We start from the raw sequence: 21278 nt of genomic DNA on the forward strand, positions 1-21278 counted from the left end.
ACCACTTAACATATTACCTCTTTCACTTTAAACTTTCCTTTCTAAGAAACCCATAGCACTTTTTAACTGTCTTCAGATGCTCATAGTTTGTGCTGTATTCTGGTTGGTTGTGGATTCTTACAGAAAGAACATGTTTCTTTTTCTTATGAGACTACAAAATGGAGATCTGGGAGCACACAGGCCCTTGTCACAGGCAGATGTCTTTGGACCAAATGCTATTGTCTCTGCCTCATCTTGCTCCCAGGTTGTCCAACTTTGTAACCCACACAGCCACTGTCAAGTGCCTTACACATTTTTAGATGCCCCATAAACAGTGCATATCTCTCCTATAAGAAGTGTGGTCAAATGACCATGCTCCCACAGAAGTTCTCAAGTACCTAGAGACTCCTATTTTATTAAATTCCTAGCATAAGTTCTTAAATATTGTCAGGAACTGCATCTTTATTGTAACTTTGACCTTTGGAAGACTTCTTAAACATTACCCAACAATTCTTTCCCCAAAACGAAGGCTTTCAGATGTTTACTCTGTGCCAGACCTTTGCCAGTGGCACTGTCACACTGAAGCTTCTGGAACGCTGTGAAATAAGTACCATAATTGTGACCATTTTACTTATGAGGAAAATTGAGGCTTAAAGAGCTATGAACTTGCTAGTTCACACAACAACAAAATAAGAAAGGTGGGATTCAAACCTACGTCTGGCAGACTCTGAAACCAGAATGGCTTAAGCCCTAGACGAAAAGATCGCTCATCACTCATTTAAAAATTTACAATCCAAGTCTCTCATCCTAAGACTGTCTTAAAGGAGGATGGGCAGAATCTGGGCTTGGATTTGTGAAAAGCAAAAGCCCTTCGAATCCTTCTGGATCCAATGAGGGCTTCGACCCTGGATGGATGGAGCGCGGGGGTTGTCCTAAATTTGGCTTTGGTTGCTCGGGACAAACACCTTCCATTTATTTCCGTATTCTCTGTCGGAGATACCTCCTCCCTTCCCGGCACCTGGGGCGTCGCTCCGAAGGTGGGAAAGGCCCCCAGGGTCATTTCTCGCGGTGGCCAATGGCCGCACCCGGGGCAGAGCCCATTGCCCTGCTTATGGAGCAAGGCGTTGCTAAGTGCGAGGATGAGAGGATATGGAGCCGTAAGGCAAGGAAAGGGGGAGGCGAGAGTTAAAGTGGTGGCAGCGCCGGCGCGGACGGGAGGGAGAGAGTCTGAGCCCGCGCGGGAGGGAGGCGCGCGCGAGCGAACACCCACTCGGATCCGAGCTTGGGCTGCGCGGGGCTCGGCGCTGCCAGCAGAGCTGCGGCCGCGCCCGTGCCCGAGGCGGCGCGCCCTCCTCGCCCTGCTCCTGCCGCTGGCCCATAGGGCGTGCAAGGATGGAGGATTCCCAGGAGACGTCGCCGTCCTCCAACAACTCCTCCGAAGAGCTCAGCTCTGCCTTGCAGCTCTCCAAGGGCATGTCGATCTTTCTCGACGTAAGTAGAGATGCAAGGAGTTCCGTTGGGAGGTCCCCAGTACCTTACCTGTCCTCTTCCCAGAGTGTGGGTGAGTGTATGTGCGCGCTTGTGCGTGTGTTGTGCGGACTTCGGTCCAATCAGGGTTTTGTCCCCAGAGCATGGGTGAGGATTACCTCCTATCCCTCGGCACTTCTTCCAAATAAAATAAAATAAAATTACAGAGGTAAATGCTAGAGAAAGACGTCGACTCAACTTGTAAAATGGGCTGTCCCAGACCTGCCGCCTAGGATTTAAGAACCTGTAACGAAATCCCAAAAGTTCAATTAACCAACAGCTTGGGTTTCAATGGAGACTGGATCATAAATAAAACGGTCTCCATTTGGCTGAATAGGACGTTTTAAGGGGGCTAAGGGAGGAAGGGCATTGTCTCAACTCATCTTAATGTGCCCTGTTTGCAAACGTCCGCCTCCATACTGCTCTAAGGCGACAAGGGAAGCAGCAGAGATTAGGATGACCCTCACTAGCCTCCCGAAACCCCCTCGGAAAACAATTACTCGGAATACATTTCTCTTTACAGCCGTGACCAAGATCTCTGATGATTGTTTTTTTCAATGACACCTCTTATTTTCTTTCCTGCTGTTGTTCTTCCCTCTGCCTCTCCAAGTTGTAATTACTATTATCCTCATCAATTCTAGCTTTTGGACTAGATGTCTTCCCTTTGGTCCTGTGCCTGGCTTTCGGTATTGACTCCCTTCCTCCATTTCTCTGATAAAATGGTCTTTCTTTTCCCGTCTCTATTTTTCTGTCCTAAAGCTGTGGTTTTCATCTTGACTGTAGTTTTATTTCTTACTTATTTCTCAATTTTGCTGCACTCCCCCAGTCTGCTTTTTCTGTACTCTGTATTTTTCACCCTGTTGCCCAGCCCAGGTCTTTTCTCTGCCTTTGGGTTTCATGGTTTCCCTATCCCTGAGTTGCCTGCCTGGATTCCAGCTCACCAAGCCCCTCACTCGTCTCATTCACACTGTCCCCCCAAGTCGCCTCTGGCTTAATGGGGATAATTCCTGTTTAGACAGGATAGTAAACCAGCAAAAGGCATGGAGGAGGTCTGCATGCTGTTTCCTTTACCCTTCCCTAAGTTACCATTTCTTACTAAAATCTAAATGAGTGGAAGATGGGTCAGAGGCCAAGCACATTTTCTTTGTGGGAAGGATGAAAATAGGAGGAAAGCAAATTATTAGTATTGTAATAATGAAAGATAATGATAAGATAATAATGAAAGATAATAAGATATTGGGGAAGAGGCCAGAAGCCTTCCCAAGGTTATTTTAAATTAAGCAGTTGGGCTTTATTCAATTGGGAGAGGAACTCCTATCAAAAATTTAAGCTAGTCTACAGAGAATGGTATAGACAGTGTTTATGAATGTCTGCTGGCAGTCTTTCCCCTTCCCCCCATTCCATGCTGTTTCAATCTGGGATCCAGGAATTCCCTGCTAACCATCTTCTTCCCACCAAAGTATGTATCTGATTCCCATTCATTCATTCAGTAAGACTGTTTAAGCAGGTATTCTTTCAAAGCCTCAATGCTGCTGGTTTGGATCAACCAGATGATGTCATTGGTGCTAATGGTTTAACTGGCTGATAATATTCCTTCAAGTTCTTCCGTTCAGGGCCTTAAAGCCTGAGGAACTGAGCTGAGAGAAGGGAAGAAGACACCTTAGAACAGCTGTGAAGGAAATCTTGAGGGATAGGACAAACTCAGGGCTCCAGAAAATCATGTTAGTTAGGCAGCTGATGGCTAAAATTAGATTAAGTTGGTTTGTAGAGGGTACTTGGAGTCTCCATTAATTCTGACCTAATCTTCATTCTATCCCTCCAAGGATATTGTTTGATCAGTCACTCTGTGACTTGTTTTTTTAAAAGCAGTTAACAAGTCCTGGTTGTAGAATGAGGAGGAATGGATTGAAGCTATGTAAGTGGAAAGTCATCCTTCCAAACACTCACACCAAACTTGGCTCAAGTGTTCGAAATACTGCTTTAAAAAACAGAAAGAAAGGAAATTTAAATTCTCTCTGTTATTAAAGATGCATGATTGTTTCCAAGTTCTCCAAGTAAATAGTATCACATTCCTGGAGTCTATGAGTAGCGTACACCTGCCTTCTTCCAACTATTAGTTCTAGACGTTTAAAAATAAAAATATAAAACCGATTTCACAAGAGAGGCATTGACATGCTTGTTTAGCAGGAAAATGCTACAGTCCCTGAAAAATAACGGCTATTGGATTTCATCTCAAATAGAGGAGATGATATTTACACGTTCCTTGAGATATTTTGTGAACAATCTGACACTCTGGTGAAATATGTGACATGAGAAAGGATTTGTAACTTAAGGATTTTTGAATTATTCATTTCTGGTCCCACTCCTTTTAGCAAAATAAATGTGAAATAAAACTTCATCATTTTATTTGATTAGTTTTAATATACTCTACTAGCACTGTTGGGAGCTCTGGTAGCATAGTACCTAAGGCACTTGACTGCTAACCAGAAGGCTGGCAGTTCAAACCCACCAGCCACTCCTCGGAAGGAAGATGGGACAATCTGCTTCTGTAGTGATACTGCCTCGGAAACCCAAGGAGGGGTCGCTATGAGTCAGGGCCAACTCAACGGCACATAATAACAACAACAGCACTGTTAAGAAGGACAGGTTTTTTTTTTTTTTTTAATTCTAGGCAGATTATAATAAATATGATGGTCTTTCAAACTGGAACAGAAATGAAATCGATGGCAGGTTTCTGCATCACACAGAGTGATTTCCAAATTTAAGCAAAACTTTTGTTTCAAATGTTTGCATTCTAGCGCCATTGAAATAATCAAGCCCCTAAGAAATTATTTAAACTGCTTAGAGAATAGTGCATGACACAATGATGTGCTTAACTGGTCAGAAGCAAGAGATAAAAATCTAACAAGAAAACCAGAAAGAGAATTCTAACAATTCTTGGTCATTTTCTTCATTTTTCTAACTCTAGATCAGAAAAAAATAATGTGTATGGTACTTACCAAGGTTGTTGTGAGTTTTAAATGAGAGACCATAGGATAGAAAACAAAAAGAAAGGAAAGGCGCTATGTAAATTTGGAATATTAGTGTTACATCAATGTTCCGTGATGAAGGCATAAATAAGTCACTAAATCTACAAACTATAAGAACTATTTCTTTATGAGTGTAGTTCACATGATTTTCTTTCTAAAATTATGGCAGAATTAAGTATTAGTTTATCATATTCTTGAACTTCTAGCAGAGTTTTGAAAACCTAACACTGGTACCAACCTAAGCCAGCACACTGTGGCTGGTGCTGTGTGTTTCTACAGAGGGCATCTACCATCCAAGGGAGAGGGAGAGGGGCTGGACTGGGTCCAGCGTGCAGCTCCCCTAAAGAACCAGGAGGCTGTCAATCATGTTCCATTTTACACCAGTACACTATCTTTTCCCAGGTTGTTGCATTCTAGATCAGAGAATAAACTCTAATATTCAGTACTAACTCATGTATCTTGTGGACTCTCTTTTGAACCATTATATTAATCAATACTGCTACTGTGCAAAGAGAAAAAAATAAACTTTCATTCATCCCCAAAAGGAAGATAAATCCCAAATGACATTTGTTACAACCCTACTCACTGGATGTTACTCTCCTCCCCAGGAGTTTTCCTTTGAATTTTAATTGGGTAGGGGGAAAGGAGTGGCCTTTCTCTACTTCACTGATGAGATGGAAGGGGCACTGAAGGATGAAAGAAGAGAGATGACTTTACTGTTGACTTTACTGATGACTTTACTGTTTGTCCTTCTGCCACCTGAGCCATGGCTCAGTGCCTGGATCAGGGACTTTGTGGGAATATGTATTCATTTCCTCACAAAAACACTTAAGTCTTAAACCCTGTGTGAGAGGTGAGATGAATAGAGGACTATAAGAGCAGAAACAGCTTCCGTTTATGATAAGTTTGTGACTGAATTCTGTTGCAACCACACACTTCCTATTTGCCTAGCAACACATGTGCGGGTGATTATTTTCAGTTGTGGGAGACCTGGGTTTGATCCCTAGCCAATGGACCTCCTCTGGTGCAACTGCACTTGTCTGTCAGTGAAAGCTTGCATGTTGCTATGATGCTGAATAGACTTCTGTGGAGTTCGTAGACCAAGATGGACCAGGAAGAAAGGCCTGGTGATCTACTTCTGAAAACCAGCCAATGAATGCCCTATAGATCATAATGGCTTGATCTTCAACTGATTGTGGGGATGATGCAGGAGTAGGCAGTGCTTCACTCCATTGTGCATGGAGTCACCATGACTAAGGGGCAACCTCAACAGCTAACAGCAACAAAGTCTATTTGGAGAGTGGCAGTTGACTCCATCATTGTTTACTCTAGTTGACAAAGCAAGTGACACTCAACTAGTTTTAGAAAGCAACAGAAAGCACTCGGGTGCTAACCAAAAATCTGTGGTTTGAAAGCACCAGCCACTTCACAGGAGAAAGATGGAGCAATCTGCTCCTGTGAATAGTACAGCCTTGGAAGTTCACCTCTGCCCTTCTTATAGGATCCCTATGTTGTTGTTGTCATATGCCGTCGAGTCGGACCCAACTCATAACGACCCCTTCTTGGGTTTCCGAGGCAGTATCACTATGGAAGTAGATTGCCCCATCTTTCTTCCGAGGAGTAGCTGGTGGGTTTGAACCGCCAGCCTTCTGGTTAGCAGTCAAGTGCCTTAGCCACTATAGGTCAGAATTAACTCAATAGCAACGGAATGTAGTTTCACTGTTGTTACACATTAAACATTGCTTTCATGCACAGGGCTTACCCTAGGCAAAATAGAGAAAGTGAAATATATGTGCTAATTCCTTTTTCTCCATCCTTGTTTCAGTGCCCACTTCCATACTTTCTATCTCAGGGTGACTAGTGGCCTCATAGCAAAAATGACCTTCTGCATGTCCAGGCCCCCACATCATGACTCACCAACTAGGTCTTCTCTTCTTGCTGGTCCTCCATGTTATGGGTGGGTCCAGAATCCCTGGTGTAAATCCACATATCTCAGGGGTTCATTAAGTGACTGACTAACTCATTTCATCTACATTTAACCTGGCATAGGGTAGGCATTTAACAACCAGCAGTTCAGTGAATGACTGTTATTGTGCTTATTATTTATGCCTATAAAATTACATGTATTTTCATACCTCCTTCAATAATTGAGTAATGAGGAATCTGAGGAAAAGGTATCAAATTATATCTAAGATAAAAAAATATTTGATTTGATAATCCCTAAATTATATTGAAAGCATAGTAACATCTGCATGTAAACTTTAGTCTGATCATAATACTTTATTTACTATCCATCTAGTGTTATAATCAGTGAGACTAACTGACCCGGATTGCTGGAGTTACCTAACATAGTAAACACAGTTCTTCCCTGCAGTATATTTTTATTAGTCTTGGGCTCAGGGGCAAAATTTGCAGCAAAGACAATTTTGTTCACATTTAATTACAAAGAACTATCTTAATATCAAAAGCTACTGTCTAAATTTCATCTGCAAGAGGCTGAATGCTATTTATGATTGCTATTTATAAGCTGAAATGATAGAAATCCTAGGGTCCAGATCTTTGGGGTGTGGTTATTCCTCTTCAGAAGCAATTCTAGTCACTTCAGACTGGTGAGAACACAATGGATCATGAAATTAAATCTTAGAGTATATCAGAGGTAAGAAATAGGCTGCTTTTTGTGTTTCTCTAAGGTACAGAAGAGGAGAGAAAGCATGATGGTAAGATGGTGATGGTAAGATGGATCCCCAAAGTCACCATTAGAAATTGACTCTGTGGAGTAAAAAGAATTTGTGTTTCACTCAAATATAACTATAAACACTATTACTGAAAGCTATCTTCCAGCAAGAATTACATTCAGTCAAAAAACGGGGTGAGGGACATGCTTCTTAAAAACAGAGTTCAGGGTGATGCATATCTGTTGCTGGAGAAGTTCCTTGTGTGGGTTTACTTAAGTAATAATATTAGTATTTGATAGTAAAGTATACCATAGTAAGGACTAGATTTCTCTATACCTCCTCTCTGGTAGCATAGTGCCTAAGGCACTTGACTACTAACCAGAAGACTAGTGGGTCAAACCCACTAGCCACTCCTTTGGAGGAAGGTTGGGCAATCTACTTCCATAGTGATACTGCCTCGGAAACCCAAGGAGGGGTCACTATGAGTCGGGTCCAACTCGATGGCACATAACAACAACAACAACCTCTCCCTAAAGTCAACAGAAGGAATAGAAGATAATGATTCTTACAGTAGCAGACAGTACAACAGACAACAGTGGGAATAAGAATGATTGTTCATGCTTCAAGTGATGATCTAAATAGAAGAGTTGTTGTTGTTGTTGTTATGTGCCGTCGAGTCGGCCCCGACTCATAGCGACCCCTCCTTGGGTTTCCGAGGCAGTATCACTACGGAAGTAGGATTGCCCAACCTTCCTTCCGAGGAGTGGCTGGTGGGTTTGAACCACCAGCCTTCTGGTTAGCAGCCAAGTGCTTTAGCCATTATGCTACCAGAGCTCCCAATAGAAGAGTAGCTCTGGTTATTTAACTGTAATCTTCAAGTTTTCTAGAAAACATGTGGTTCTCAAGTACCCCTTCTAAATTATTCAAGTGTGTCTTTGCAATATGCGAGAGCTTTCTGGGGGACAGTGCTATGTATAAAGTGTTGTTGTGTGCTGTCAAGTGGATTTCGACTCATCCTGACCCTCTGTGATGAAGCGGACCAGCCCCCGCAGGGTTTCTCAGGCTGCAGCCTTTACAGGGACAGATCACTAGGTCTTCTCTCCCATGGAGTGGCTGGTAGGCTTGAACTGCCAAGTGGGTTTGAATCGCCAGCCTTTCAGTTCACAACCAATAGATTTGTGTTCTCAAATGACATTGGTTGTGACGTGCTTAACCATTGTGCTCCCAGGGATGCTTTTATACAGCACAGCTGTGCACTGTATTATCTGGATTTTCTTCTGTAAGTATACAATGTCAGTTAGGGCTAATTTAATTTCAGGTCACAGAAAAAAATAACTGTTTTAAGATTTAAAAATGATAATTTATTAGATCCTATAACGAACCATCTGAGATCAGCCAGTCAGAATGACTTGATCAGAGGCTCAGAGAGCATTATCAGGGTCTAGTCTGTCAGCCTCAGTACTTGGCTTTTCTGAGTGTTGGTTACTTCCAGGTTATATATGTCAACAAAATGACTGAACAATTCCTTGCCTATGAACTTCCCGGGTTCAAGATCAACCAAAAGTAAAGTGTCTTCCAGTAACTCAAAAAAAAACTGTGGCCTCTCATTCACTGACCCCAATAGGCTCCTGCCTGAATAGTCACAGTGGAATGAGGGATGTGACCCTCTGTTTACCAGGCCTGAGTCCTCTGCCCAACCCTGTTGCCGATGGACTGAGATTGGAGGAAAGATTGGTTTTCCAGAAGTTGAAAATCATCCCCAAAGAGTAGTGGATGCTGTATGGCTAGAATTGATGTTTACTAAAGATATATCACAGGTTCAAGATAATATAATTAACTCATACAAGTAAAGGAATATATAGTTTAAATGCAAGTTTCTATATAATAACTCTTAATTTCTGTTTTTCCCCCAGCTGTATTGAGGTATAATTGACTTATACTAAACTGCACATACTTAAGGTATACAAATTTGAAGAGCTTTGACATATGCATAACCTATGAAACCATTACTACAATTAAGACAATAAATAGATGTACCACCTCCAAACATTTCTTCTTATCCTCTTAAAATCCATCCCTTCCGGCCCTACCCATTCCTCAAAACCAAAACCAAACTCTATGCCATCGAGTCGATTTCAACTCATAGCAACCCCTGTTGGGTTTCCAAGGCTGTAAATCTTTATAAAAGCAGATTGCTTCATCTTTTTTCTGCAGAGCAGCTGGTGTGTTTGAATCTTCGAGTTAGCAACCAAATACCTTAACCACTATACCACCAGAGCTCCTTACCCGTTCCTAGGCCACCCTTAGTATAGTTTGCACTACAGTATAGTGTATACATTTGAGAATTTTATAAAAATGGAATAATACAGTAGAAACTCTTTTTGTCTAGGCTTTTTACTCAGCATAATTATTTTGAGACCAATCCATGTTGTTGGATGTATCAATAATTTATTCCCTTTTTTATTGCTCAGTAGTATTCACTGTATTGATATAGTTTGTTTATCCTTTTACCTATTGATGGACATTTGGGTTGTTTTTGGTTTTGGGTCATTAGAGATAAAGATTGGGAAACCTTTATTTAAAATTAGAAAGAGTTTTAAAAATATAAAAGAGAGAAAGAGAGAAGGAAAAAGTTAGAAACAGTTATGCTCAATAGAAGTTGAATTATATGTGAGTATAAAATTCACTGCAATATTTTTTAAAAAATGGTGATACAATTTTTTTCTCTTTTCCATTCCAGATACTGAGGAGAGCAGATAAAAATGGTAAGAACCAAAAATCTACAGTTGTCTACTTATCAGCCTCTTACCTTTTAGGCTGCTTTACAAAGAATTCTATGGAAGGAGAAAAGCCTAAGAAATCAGCATATAAAATGTCAATGTCTTACATAAGTAGCAGTTTTAGGCAAGGAAATAGTTCCAGATACTCATGAGAAGAAGGATTTACATTCGACTGGAAGATGGAATTTATGTCCTTGAGTGAGGAGTTTTTTTCAGACTTGGGTCCTAACTTTTTTCTTTTATGTTTTAAATTAATTTTAAAGTAACAAAAACTTGTATTTATTGAGTCCAGGTGTGTGTGCTAAGTATTATACATGCATTATGTCTTAGGGTTATTGAGATACAGAGCTGGGACTTGAACCCATGTCTATGTGACATCAAAGTCTAGACTCCCTACACTGACTTTCATAGGTGCCATGGGCTACTTCTACACTCTAAGAAAGTTGTCTGGAAGCATGCATTGCCAGACTTGTCTCCACCCCATGACTTCTTTTCAAAGTGTATGCACTGAGGGTGATAATGTAGAGAAGTGGGAGATGGCAAGTCAGAAGGGAAAAAAAGTGCTTTGTCAAAGGAACTAGAGTTTAAATGACACCTGCATGAAGTCTAATCATAAGCAAGCTGTCACAAGCAATGTTTTTGACTTTTATTACAGTACAAAATTTATTTTACATGATATCAAAGAGCTTATTAAGTTTATGCTGTTACCATAGTATAAGTGCTATAATAGAGGTATATTCTTCACAAGAGTTTCTTGACAAATCTAGGATACAGAGAGTCCTTTCTGTGTCTTATAATCCCATTTCTTATCTATGAGGAGAGATTACAGTCACAGTCCAGATCTGATAGGTTAAAGGCAGACGTTGTAGTTACTCTTTTGTGTCTTTCACTTTCCATCAAAACTTACTTCCTCAGTTGCCCATCGTTATAATCCACTAAAAGAAGAAAAAGTTGCCATTGAGTTGACTCTGACTCATGTAAATTCCACATTTTTCAGAATAGACCTGTGCACCATAGGATTTTCCATGGCAGATTTCTTGGGAGTAGATGGCCAGACTTCTCTTTCAAGGTGTCTCTATGTAGACTTAACCTCCAACCTTCTGTGTAGCAGCTGAGTGCATTAATGTTTGCACCACCCAGGGACTCCTTAGAATCCATAACTTATTGCCACTGAGTCCATTCTGACTTGTAGAGACCCTATAGGAAAGACTACAACTGCCCTATAGGGTTTCCAAGGCTGTAAATCTTTACAGAAGCAGACTGCCACATCTTTTCATCTATGGAACACCTGGTAGGTTCAAACTGCTGATCTTTAGGTTGGGGGAGGAGTGCTTTAACAACTGTGCCACCAGGTTCCCTTTATAATCTGTAGTTATATTTACATTGGCGCCTGACAAAACAATTTGCAAGATTTAATGGGAGATGATAACTTCATATGTTATGATACATACATGGAGTTGTTATTGGCACTGGCAGCTTTGTGTGGTCCACTTCAGTCCCCCATTTCCTCACCTATGATACCTCTTCCCTTTTTCCCCCTTTTTCTAATGCCAGATCTTAATTCTGTCAAGTCAACCAGCTCTTGTGTTCTTATCTCCCATGATCTTCACCTTGTACCTTCCTTTGCAGCCTGCTGAGGCATTCAGGATTCCCTGAGCATTGCTCTGTCTTTCATGTCTGTGATGCTGCCTCTGCTTTTAGCTCTGCCTGGTACAACCTTTCCACTCTTAGCTGCCTAGAGAACTCTCAGATCCTGTTAGATTTTTGCACTAAGTCCCCTCATCTGGGAAGCCATCCCTTCCACCTTTGCTCTTAGGGTGGAGCCCTTGTGGTGGAGTTCTGCAATTGTTAGCTGGAAATTCTCCTTCTCTAGGCCCAACGTGCCTCTCTCGGAAAAGAACTTGTCTTATGGCCACATACTGTGCCTGGATGCTCACTGGATGCTCATATAATCAATCAAAAATGATTTAGGATGCTGCACTCCATTGTCATCTCTGTTATGTCTATTACTCTTCCCTCTGCCTTTCATCCCTCCTTCCTCTTTTCCTCATTTGCAGTGTAAAGTAGGAGGATGGAATGAGGCAGACCTGGGTTAAATCACAACTATGCCACCTAGTAGCTTTGTGGCTTTAGGTAAGTAAGTTAAACTTGGCACCATCATCTTTCTCATCTACCAAATAAAGATAATAACATCTACTTATGTCCTAGAGTTACTATGAATAATAAATGAGATAATGTTTGTGAAGTTACCACTGTAGTACCTGGCACACAGTAAGAACTTTATACATGCTTATTTTGCTGCTATTAGTATGATTATCACTGAAAAGCTTGAGCTGTTTTCTGTGTGGTGGGAGCTCTGGTGTTGTAGTGCCTAAGGCATTTGAGTGCTAACCAAAAGGCTAGTGGTTCAAACCCACCAGCCACTCCTTGGGAGGAATACTGGGCAATCTACTTCCGTAGAGGTACCACCTTGGAAACCCAAGGAGGGGTTGCTATGAGTTAGAATCGACTCGACGTCAATGAGTTTTTTTGTTTTTTTTTTTTAAATGTCTTGGGTATCTGAGACACTTGTTGACATCCCAGTCATTCTATTCCAGTGGAGTTTAGTGGAAAAAAATAAGTCTATTTATCATGCACACAGAATTGAAAAAGGGAAAAAGGGTGGTGGATAATGTAACATAAATGAGAAGATACTGGCTCAAAAACAGTAACCATTTGCTGTACCATGTGTCACATTCTGTATTTGCAAATAAATAGCTGTTACATATACTTGATCTCTTGGTAATAGACCTTCATATAATAGAGTCCCTTGTGGACAGTGTTATTGGTGATGGGAATAATCAGGGGAATGAGAAGTGATAAGCACCATGATAGTTATCTTGCCAGAGTACAGATTCAGCTTTTGCAATATATCTGACATGGAATAGAAGCTCTTGAAGAAATGGAAAAAAAAAAAAAAAAAACATGATTAGTGATTTCCTATAGTAATGGGGACTTACAGAGTTGGCTTTTTTTGGGGGGAGGGGGTTGATTTTAAATCATAGGCTAGGATCTTAGACATAAAGATAGGCTTCAAAATAGGATTGTTTTGTATAGACATAAGGACTTTGGTCTAAAAAGACCAGAATTAAATTTAGAAAAGCAAAACTCTTGAGAAAGCTTACTTATATGCTGGTTGAATGAAAATGGAAATGGCATGTGGGTATTTGTAAATCTTGCAAAAAGATTCTTTTAACTTTAGAATAAGATAAAATAAAAAGGCTCTGAGTAATGAATAATACCAGCAGATTCTTCTTGTTGGTTTGTACTTGCTAAGATCCACTGCCATTTTTTTTAATTGAGGTTTAATTAATACATACATACACACACACACATATATGTATGTGTGTTTTATATGCATATAAAATACATGGGAGCTCTGGTGGCATAGTGCCTAAGGCATTTGACTGCTAACCAGAAGGCTGGAGGTTCAAACCCACCAGCCACTCCTTGGAAGAAGACTGGGCAATCTACTTCCATAGTGACACCGCTTCGGAAACCCAAGGAGGCATCACTATGAGTCAGGTCCTACTCCACGGCAGTGACTACTGACTATACTACTATATATAAAATATATATACACACACACATATATATGTAAACATTTGCCTTCTCAACAGTTTTTTACATGTACAATTCAGGGACATTAATTATGTTTATGGTTCCACTGCCATTCTTGCTCAACAGATAGTCTATATAGGTGACACTTTTGGTCCCAATTTAATGACAGATATCATTAGGAGATGGTTATAGTTTTCCTCCATGGTCTTTAGTCCATTCCAGCAGCCTTTGTAAATTTGCATAGGCAGAGATGTTACCTATTTTGCATTCTGCCAGTCCAAAGTGATGAGCAAAATGCGTCACATCGTAAGTGCTCAATAAATATTGGTGAATCGATTTGTAAGGAATGCTTAACCAACATTTCACCTTGAAAACTAAAGACAAAACACAATCATGTTTTTATCTGCTGTCAAGTCGGTAACAACTCACAGCAACTTTATGTACGACAATGAAACACTGCCTGGTTCTGCACCTTCTTCACAATCATTGCCATGCCTGAGCCCATCATTGAACCCACTGTGTCAATCCATCTCATTGAGTGTCTTCCCCTTTTTCGCTGACCCTCCACTTTACCAACCATGATGTCCTCTAGGGACTGGTCCCTTCTGATATTATGACCAAAGCATGAGAGATGAAGTCTGGCCATTCTCACTTGTAAGTAGTATTCCAGCTTCATTTCTTGCAAAGACAGATGTGTTCATTCCTCTGGCAGCCCATGGTATTTTCAATACTCTTCACAAACACAATTCAAATGCACAATTATATATGAAACATAATCATGTGCATGTCATTAATAAGACTAAACACTGTTGTTGTTTATCTACTGTATATTAATTAACAGAATTGGCTAAAATTTATTGGGGTTATATTTTGGGATGGACACTTTTTTAGGTGCTCTGGTGGTGTAGTGCCTAAGGCATTTGACTGCTAACCAGAAGGTTGGCAGTTCAAACCCACCAGCCACTGCTTGGAAGGAAGACTGGGCAATCTACTTCCGTAGTGATACCACCTCGGAAACCCAAGGAGGGGTTGCTATGAGTTAAATCAACTCAAGGCAGTAAGTTTCTTTTTAAAATATATATGCATTGTTACCTATCATTGTAAAAAGTCTACAGAATAGTCAATAACACAGCAAGGGGTGTGAATATAAACATTTATGTCAGAGGAATTCCAGTGCTCTGGTTCTGCCTCTTCCTAGCTTTTAAGTTACACGACTTCCTTTTGCTTCAGTTTGCTCATCTGAAAAAAGGGGGATACTAATATTACTTCTCTCATAAGATTTTCTTGAGAATTAAATGATGTCGTATCTGCAAAACACATAGTCATGCTCTCACACATAGTAATCGCACAATATTTTTTTAACTACTTTATTATTAGTCCCATTTTTTATAGACACAGTGGCTGCAACAGTGAGCTCAAGCGTAGTAACAATTGTGAGGATGATGCAGGACCAGGCTGGGCTTTGTCCTGTCCTGTTGTACACAGGGTCACTAGGAGTTGGAACCACTTGATGGTCCCTAAGAACAACAACAGCAGGTGAAACTTGCTAATTGCAGTCCCGTCAGTTCTGACTCATGGTGACCCCATGTGTGCAGAGTAGAACTACTGAAGGGGATTTTTCAGGCTGAGACCTTTGGGAAGCATATCGCCAGGCTTGTCTTCTGAGATGCGTCTGGGTGGGTTCGAACCACTAACCTTTCAGCTAATAGTGGAGTCCTTAACCATTGTGCCACCTAAGGAAATTAAATACCGTTTTCCAGGTTACATAGCACGTAAATAAAAGAATGAGGATTCTTGAGCGCAGGTCTCTCCAACTACAAATTTTATAATCTCTTCACTTTTTTTATGTATGTACATGACTTTGTGTTTTAGTCACTCACAGCTACCCCTCCTTGGGTTTCTGAGGCAGTATCTCTATGGAAGTAGATTGCACAATCTTCCTTCCAAGGAGTGGCTGATGGGTTTGAACCGCCATAGGCATTATGCCACCAGAGCTCCCTACAAACATATATATATAGTTATATTTGTTGTTGTTAGGTACCATTGAGTCAGTTCTGAATTATAGTAACCACATTTACAACAGAACAAAACGCCACCTGGTCCTGTGCCATCCTAACAACTGTTGCTGTGCCTGAGCCTGTTGTAGCCATGTGTCAACCCATCTCACTGAGGGTCTTCTTCCTTTTCACTGACCCGCCTCGTTACCAAGCATGATGTCCTTCTTAAGACACTGACCTCTGTTGATAACTTGACCGAAGTACATGAGATGAAATCTCACTATCCTCACTTCTAATGAGCATTTTATCTGTTATTTCTTCCAAAATAGATTTGTTCATTCTTCTGGAAGTCCATGGTATATAGAATATTGTTTACCAACAATGTAATTCAAAGACTTCTATTATTCTTTTAACTTCCTTATTCATTGTCCAGCTTTCCTGTGCATATAAGGTGATTGAAAATACCATGCCTTAGGTCAGGCACACCTTAGTCCTCAAAGTGACATCTTTGCTTTTGAATACTTTAAAGAGGTCTTTTGCAGCAGATTTGCCAAATGAAATACATCATTTGATTTCTTAACTGCTGCTTCCATGGGAGTTTATTGTAGTTGATGTAAAAGGAAATCCTTCACAACTTCAATCTTTTCTCCATTTATCATGATGTTGCTATTGGTGCAATTGTGAGGACTTTTGTTTTCTTTATGATGAGGTGTAATCCATACTAAAAGCTGTAGTCTTTGATTTTCACCAGTAAGCGCTTCAAGTCCTCTTCACTTTCAGCAAGCAAGGTTCTGTCATTTTCACATCACAGGTTGTTAATGAGTCTTACTTCAATCCTGATGCTGCATTCTTCATACAGCCCAGTTTTTCAAATTATTTGTTCAGCATACAGATTGAATAAGTATAGTGAGAGTAGACAACCCTGATGCATACCTTTCCTGATTTTAAGCTGTGCAGTATCCCCTTGTTCTGTTTCAACATGTATCTCTTGGTATACGTACAGGTTCTGCATGAGTACAATGTCATGTTCTGCAATTCTCATTCTTCACAATGTTACCCATAATTTTTTGTGATTCACATAGTCAAATTCCTTTGCATATTCAATAAAACACAGGTAAACATCTTTCCTGTATTCTCTGCTTTCAGCCAAGATCCATCTGACATCAGAAATGATATCCCTCATTGTACATTCTCTTCTGAATCTGGCTTAAATTTCCAGTTGATCTACTGCTACAACAGTTTTTGAATTATGTTCAGCAATATTTTACTTTTGCTTGATGTTAATGAAATTGCTCTGTAATTTCTACTTTCTATTTCATAACTTTTCTTGGACTGGGCACAAATATGGATATCTTCCAGTTAGTTGGCCAAGTAACTGTCTTCTGTATTTCTTCGTATAGAGGAGTGAGCACCTCCAGCATTGCATCCGTTTTAAAAACATTTTGATTGATACTCTGTCAATTCCTGGAAGCTTTTTTTTGCCAGTGTCTTCAGTGCAACTTGGACTTTTTCCTTCAATACCATTAGTTCTTGATTATATCCTGAAATGGTTAAATGTCAACCAATTCTTTTTGGTACAACAATTCTGTGTATTCCTTCTACCTTCTTTTGATGTTTCCTGCACTGTTAAGTATTTTGCCCATAGAATCTCTAGAATTGCACGTCAAGGTTTGAATTTTTTCTTGATTTCTTTCAGCTTGAGGAATGCTGACCTTGTTCTTCCCTTTCTGTTTTCTAACTGAGGGCCATTGCACATTTCATTATAATACTTTAGTTTCTATTCTTGTGCAGCCCTTTGCAATCTTTTGTTCAGCTCTTGCACTTCATCATTTCTTCCATTCATTTTACCTTCTCTATGTTAGCAATCTACTTCCATAGTGATACCGCCTCAGAAACCCAAGGAGGGGTCACTATGAGTCAGGTCCACATAACAACAACAACATGTTAGCATAGGGAGCTCTGGTAGCATAGTGCCTTAGGCACTTGACTGCTAACCAGAAGGCTGGTGGTTCAAACCCACCAGCCACTCCTTGGAAGAAAGATGGGACAATCTACATCCATAGTAATACTGCCTCGGAAACCCAAGGAGGGGTCGCTATGAGTCGTGTCCGACTTGACGGCACATAACAACAACAACAATGTTAGCATAGTGCCTAAGGCACTTGATTGCTAACCAGATGGCTGGTGGGTCAAACCTACCAGCCACTCCTCGGAAAGAAGGTTGTGCAATCTACTTCCGTAGTGATATTGCCTCAGAAACCCAAGGAGGGGTCGCTATGAGTCGGAGCTGACTCAACCACACATAACAACAACAACATGTTCTAGATGGTCTGTTCCACAGTTAGCCCCCTGACCTTGTTCTGACTGATGATATTCAGCTTCTCCATGATCTCTTTCCATAGATATAGTAGATTTGATTTCCATGTATTCCATCTGGCATGGTCCACTTTTATAGTTGTCATTTATATTGTTGAGAAAAGGTTTTTCCAATGAATAAGTTGGTCTTGCAAAACTCTATCATGCAATCTCTGGTGCCCTTTCTATCACCAAGACCCTATTTTCCAACTTCTGATGCTTCTTTTTTGTTTCCAGCTTTCACATTCCAATCACCATTAATTTTCAATGCATCTTGATTGCATGTTTCATCAATTTTGGAGTGCAGAAGTTGGTCTGAATCTTCAATTTCTTCATGTTTTGCTTTAGTCATCGGTGTGTAATTATAGGCGTAACCCTGAATTTGCAAATATCTTGATATAATCCCCTGTTTCTCTAGTAGAAAGTAGTTTAATTGATTTATAGCACTCAATGCTTCCTTGGTGAGCTGAAATAATTATGAATAGTCTTTTTATCTTTTTTTTTTACTTTTTATTGTGATTTGATTGAAAGCTTACAGAGCAAATGCATTTTCCATTAACAGTTCATACACATTTTATTTCACGACAATGATTACATTCCTGAAGATGTAACAGCTCTCTTCCTACTTCCTTCCTGTAGTTACCATTTCCCTATGTCCCTCTTACCTGTGCATTCCTACCTTCTGAGTTTTATACCTTCTCAAATGCTGCCCATTTTCTCTCATGGTTGATTGTTCTAAGGAATGCATTCCTCCCTGTTGTAATTGTTCACTCCTAGACCTATTTGGCTGAAAGTTGAGCTACAGCAGTGAGTTTAATTCTATGCCCAAAGAGTGACTAAGGCCACAGTCTTGTGGTTTAGTCTCTATTAGACCAGTAAGCCTGGCTTTTTTTTTTTTTATGATTTTGAGTTTTATTCCATATTTTTCTCCCCCTCTATCCAGGATCGCCAATTTTGATCCCTTTCACAGTGGTTGGCAGTCATAGCCAAGCACCGCCGAGTTCTTCTGGTCTCAGAGTCATGTAAGCTGAGGTTCCCATGATCCATTAGTCCTTTGGACTAATTGTCTCCCTGAGTCTTTGATTTTCTTCACTCTTCTTTGTTCTAGATGGAGAGAAACCAATAGTGGCATCATAGATGGCTGCTAGCAAGTTTTTAAGACCCCAGTCACTATTCACGAAAGTAGGATGTAGAACATTGTCCTTGTGTGCTTTTATGTCAGTTGAACTTGATGTCCCCCTGACTATGATCAAGAGCTCACAGGTCAAACGGGACTCAAGGTGTTTTGTTGTCACTAAGAAGTTATCATCCCTTTACCCTCTCTTAACTCTTTTGTATATATGGACATTTTTATACCACATACAAATGTATGTAGAGATACCAAACTTATATAGTCATAGGTATAGTCCCATTTGCCTACCATACCAGATCCTCTTGCCTCTCTATGTATCCACTCAAGGCTTAGTGTTGTTATTACTGATAATGCAGTGCTATGTATGAGTACATACATAGCACTTCGTTGTCTGTGCCTCTTGTACATCTCTCCTTGGGCTCCTTTTTCTTAGTGATATTTTGCTTGTCAATCACTTTTACTGTATTGCCCAAATTTTGATATATCCACCCAAATCAATACATATCTCCAATGCAGCTAGCAATTTTCCTCCCCACCACCATCCCTGGTACCATCAAAGAATGTCTCTTTCTGTATGTAACCTTTCCTTGACTTTTTATAATAATGAACTTATACAACATTAATACTTCTGTGATCAACTTATTTCATTCAGCCTGATATCTCCCAAGTTCATCCGTGTTATGAGGTGTTTTGTGGCTACTTCATTTTTCTTTAATGTTGCATAGTATTCCATTGTGTGTATGTACTCATTGTTTGTCCATTCAACCTCGATGGGTGCTTTGGTTGTTGCCATCTCTTTGCTATTATGAATAGTGCTGTGATGAACATGGGTGTGTATATATCTGTTTGTGTCTCAGCTCTCACTTTTTTAGAATATATACCTAGTAGTAGGATTGCTGGATCAAAAGGTATTGATATTTCCAACATTTTAAGGAAGCATCACATTGTTTTCCACAGTGATTGCACCATTTTATAATCCCACTAGCAGCATATGAGAGTTTCAATATCTCCACATCCTCACCAGTATTTGTCATTTTCTGTCTTGTTGAACTTTGGTATTATTGCTGGAGTGAGATGATATCTCATTGTTTTGATTTGCATCTGTCTAATGGCTAATGAAGGAGCTCTGATGGCGTAGTGGCTAATGCATCTGGCTGCTAACCAAAAGCTCAATGGTTCAAGCCCATCAGCTGCTCTGCAGCAGAAAAATGAGGCAGTCTACTTCTGTAAGATTTACTGCTTTGGAAACCCTATGGGGCAGTTCTACTCTGTCTTATTAGGTTGCTAAGAGTCGAATTGACTCAATGGCAGTGGGTTGGGTTTTTGGTTTTAATGGCTAATGATTCTGACCATTTCTTTATGTGTTTGTTGACTGCCTGAATATCTTCTTTGATGAAGTATCTGTTCATGTCTTTTGCCCATGTTTTAACTGCATTTTTTGTCTCTTTGATGTTGAGTTGTTGAAGTTTTCGAGGTAAATTTTAGAGGTAAGTCCTTTGTCGGATATGTAAAAAATTTCCTAATCTTTAGGTTCCCTTTTTACTCTTTTGGAGAAATCTTTTTTTTTTTTTTTTTTTAATTTTATTGTGGTGAAAACATATGCAAGACATGTGCCAAAATAAAAACTTCTAGATTTACAGCTCAGGGACATTGTTGACATTTTTCATGTTGTGCCACCATTATTAGGAGCTCTGGTGGCATAATGCCTAAGGCATTAGACTGCTAACCAGGAGGCTGGTGGTCAAACCCACTAGCCACTCCTCGGAAGGAAAGTTGGGTAATCTACTTCCGTAGTGATACTGCCTCAGAAACTCAAGGAGAGGTCACTATGAGTCAGATCCTTCTCCAAAATATTCTACCCCTATTAGCATAAACTTGATGCTCCGCATACAAAAGCTTTCCCTTTCCCCCTCCCTCTTACCCCTGGTTGTTGTTGTTATGTTGTTAAGTGCCGTTGAGTCGTTTCCGACTCATAGTGACCCCATGCACAGAAGAATGAAACACTGCCCGATCCTGTGCCAGTCCCACAATCCCTGCTATACTTGAGCCCATCATTGCAGCCACCGTATCAATCCATCTCCTTGAAGGCCTCCCCCTCTTTCATTGACCCTCCACCCTGCCAAGCATGACATCCTTCTCCAGGGAATGGTCCCTTCTTACAACATGACCAAAATAGGTGAGATGAAGTCTGGCCATTTTTGCTT

General features: G+C 40.3%; 1 protein-coding gene across 1 annotated transcript in view; it reads left to right on the forward strand.

Annotated features, from left to right (window-relative positions):
• The first annotated feature begins 1371 nt into the window (after positions 1–1371).
• NECAB1 (N-terminal EF-hand calcium binding protein 1) overlaps positions 1372–21278 on the forward strand; it is a 245033-nt gene continuing 225126 nt past the window's right edge. The window contains exons 1-2 of the mRNA XM_007948743.2: positions 1372–1470; positions 9951–9975. Coding sequence (XP_007946934.1) covers positions 1372–1470; positions 9951–9975 — 124 coding nt within the window. The remainder of the gene's footprint in view (positions 1471–9950; positions 9976–21278) is intronic.

Source organism: Orycteropus afer, unplaced genomic scaffold (assembly GCF_000298275.1).
Source record: "Orycteropus afer afer isolate SDZICR_OR568_19922 unplaced genomic scaffold, OryAfe1.0 scaffold00222, whole genome shotgun sequence".
NCBI classification, from domain to species: domain Eukaryota; kingdom Metazoa; phylum Chordata; class Mammalia; order Tubulidentata; family Orycteropodidae; genus Orycteropus; species Orycteropus afer.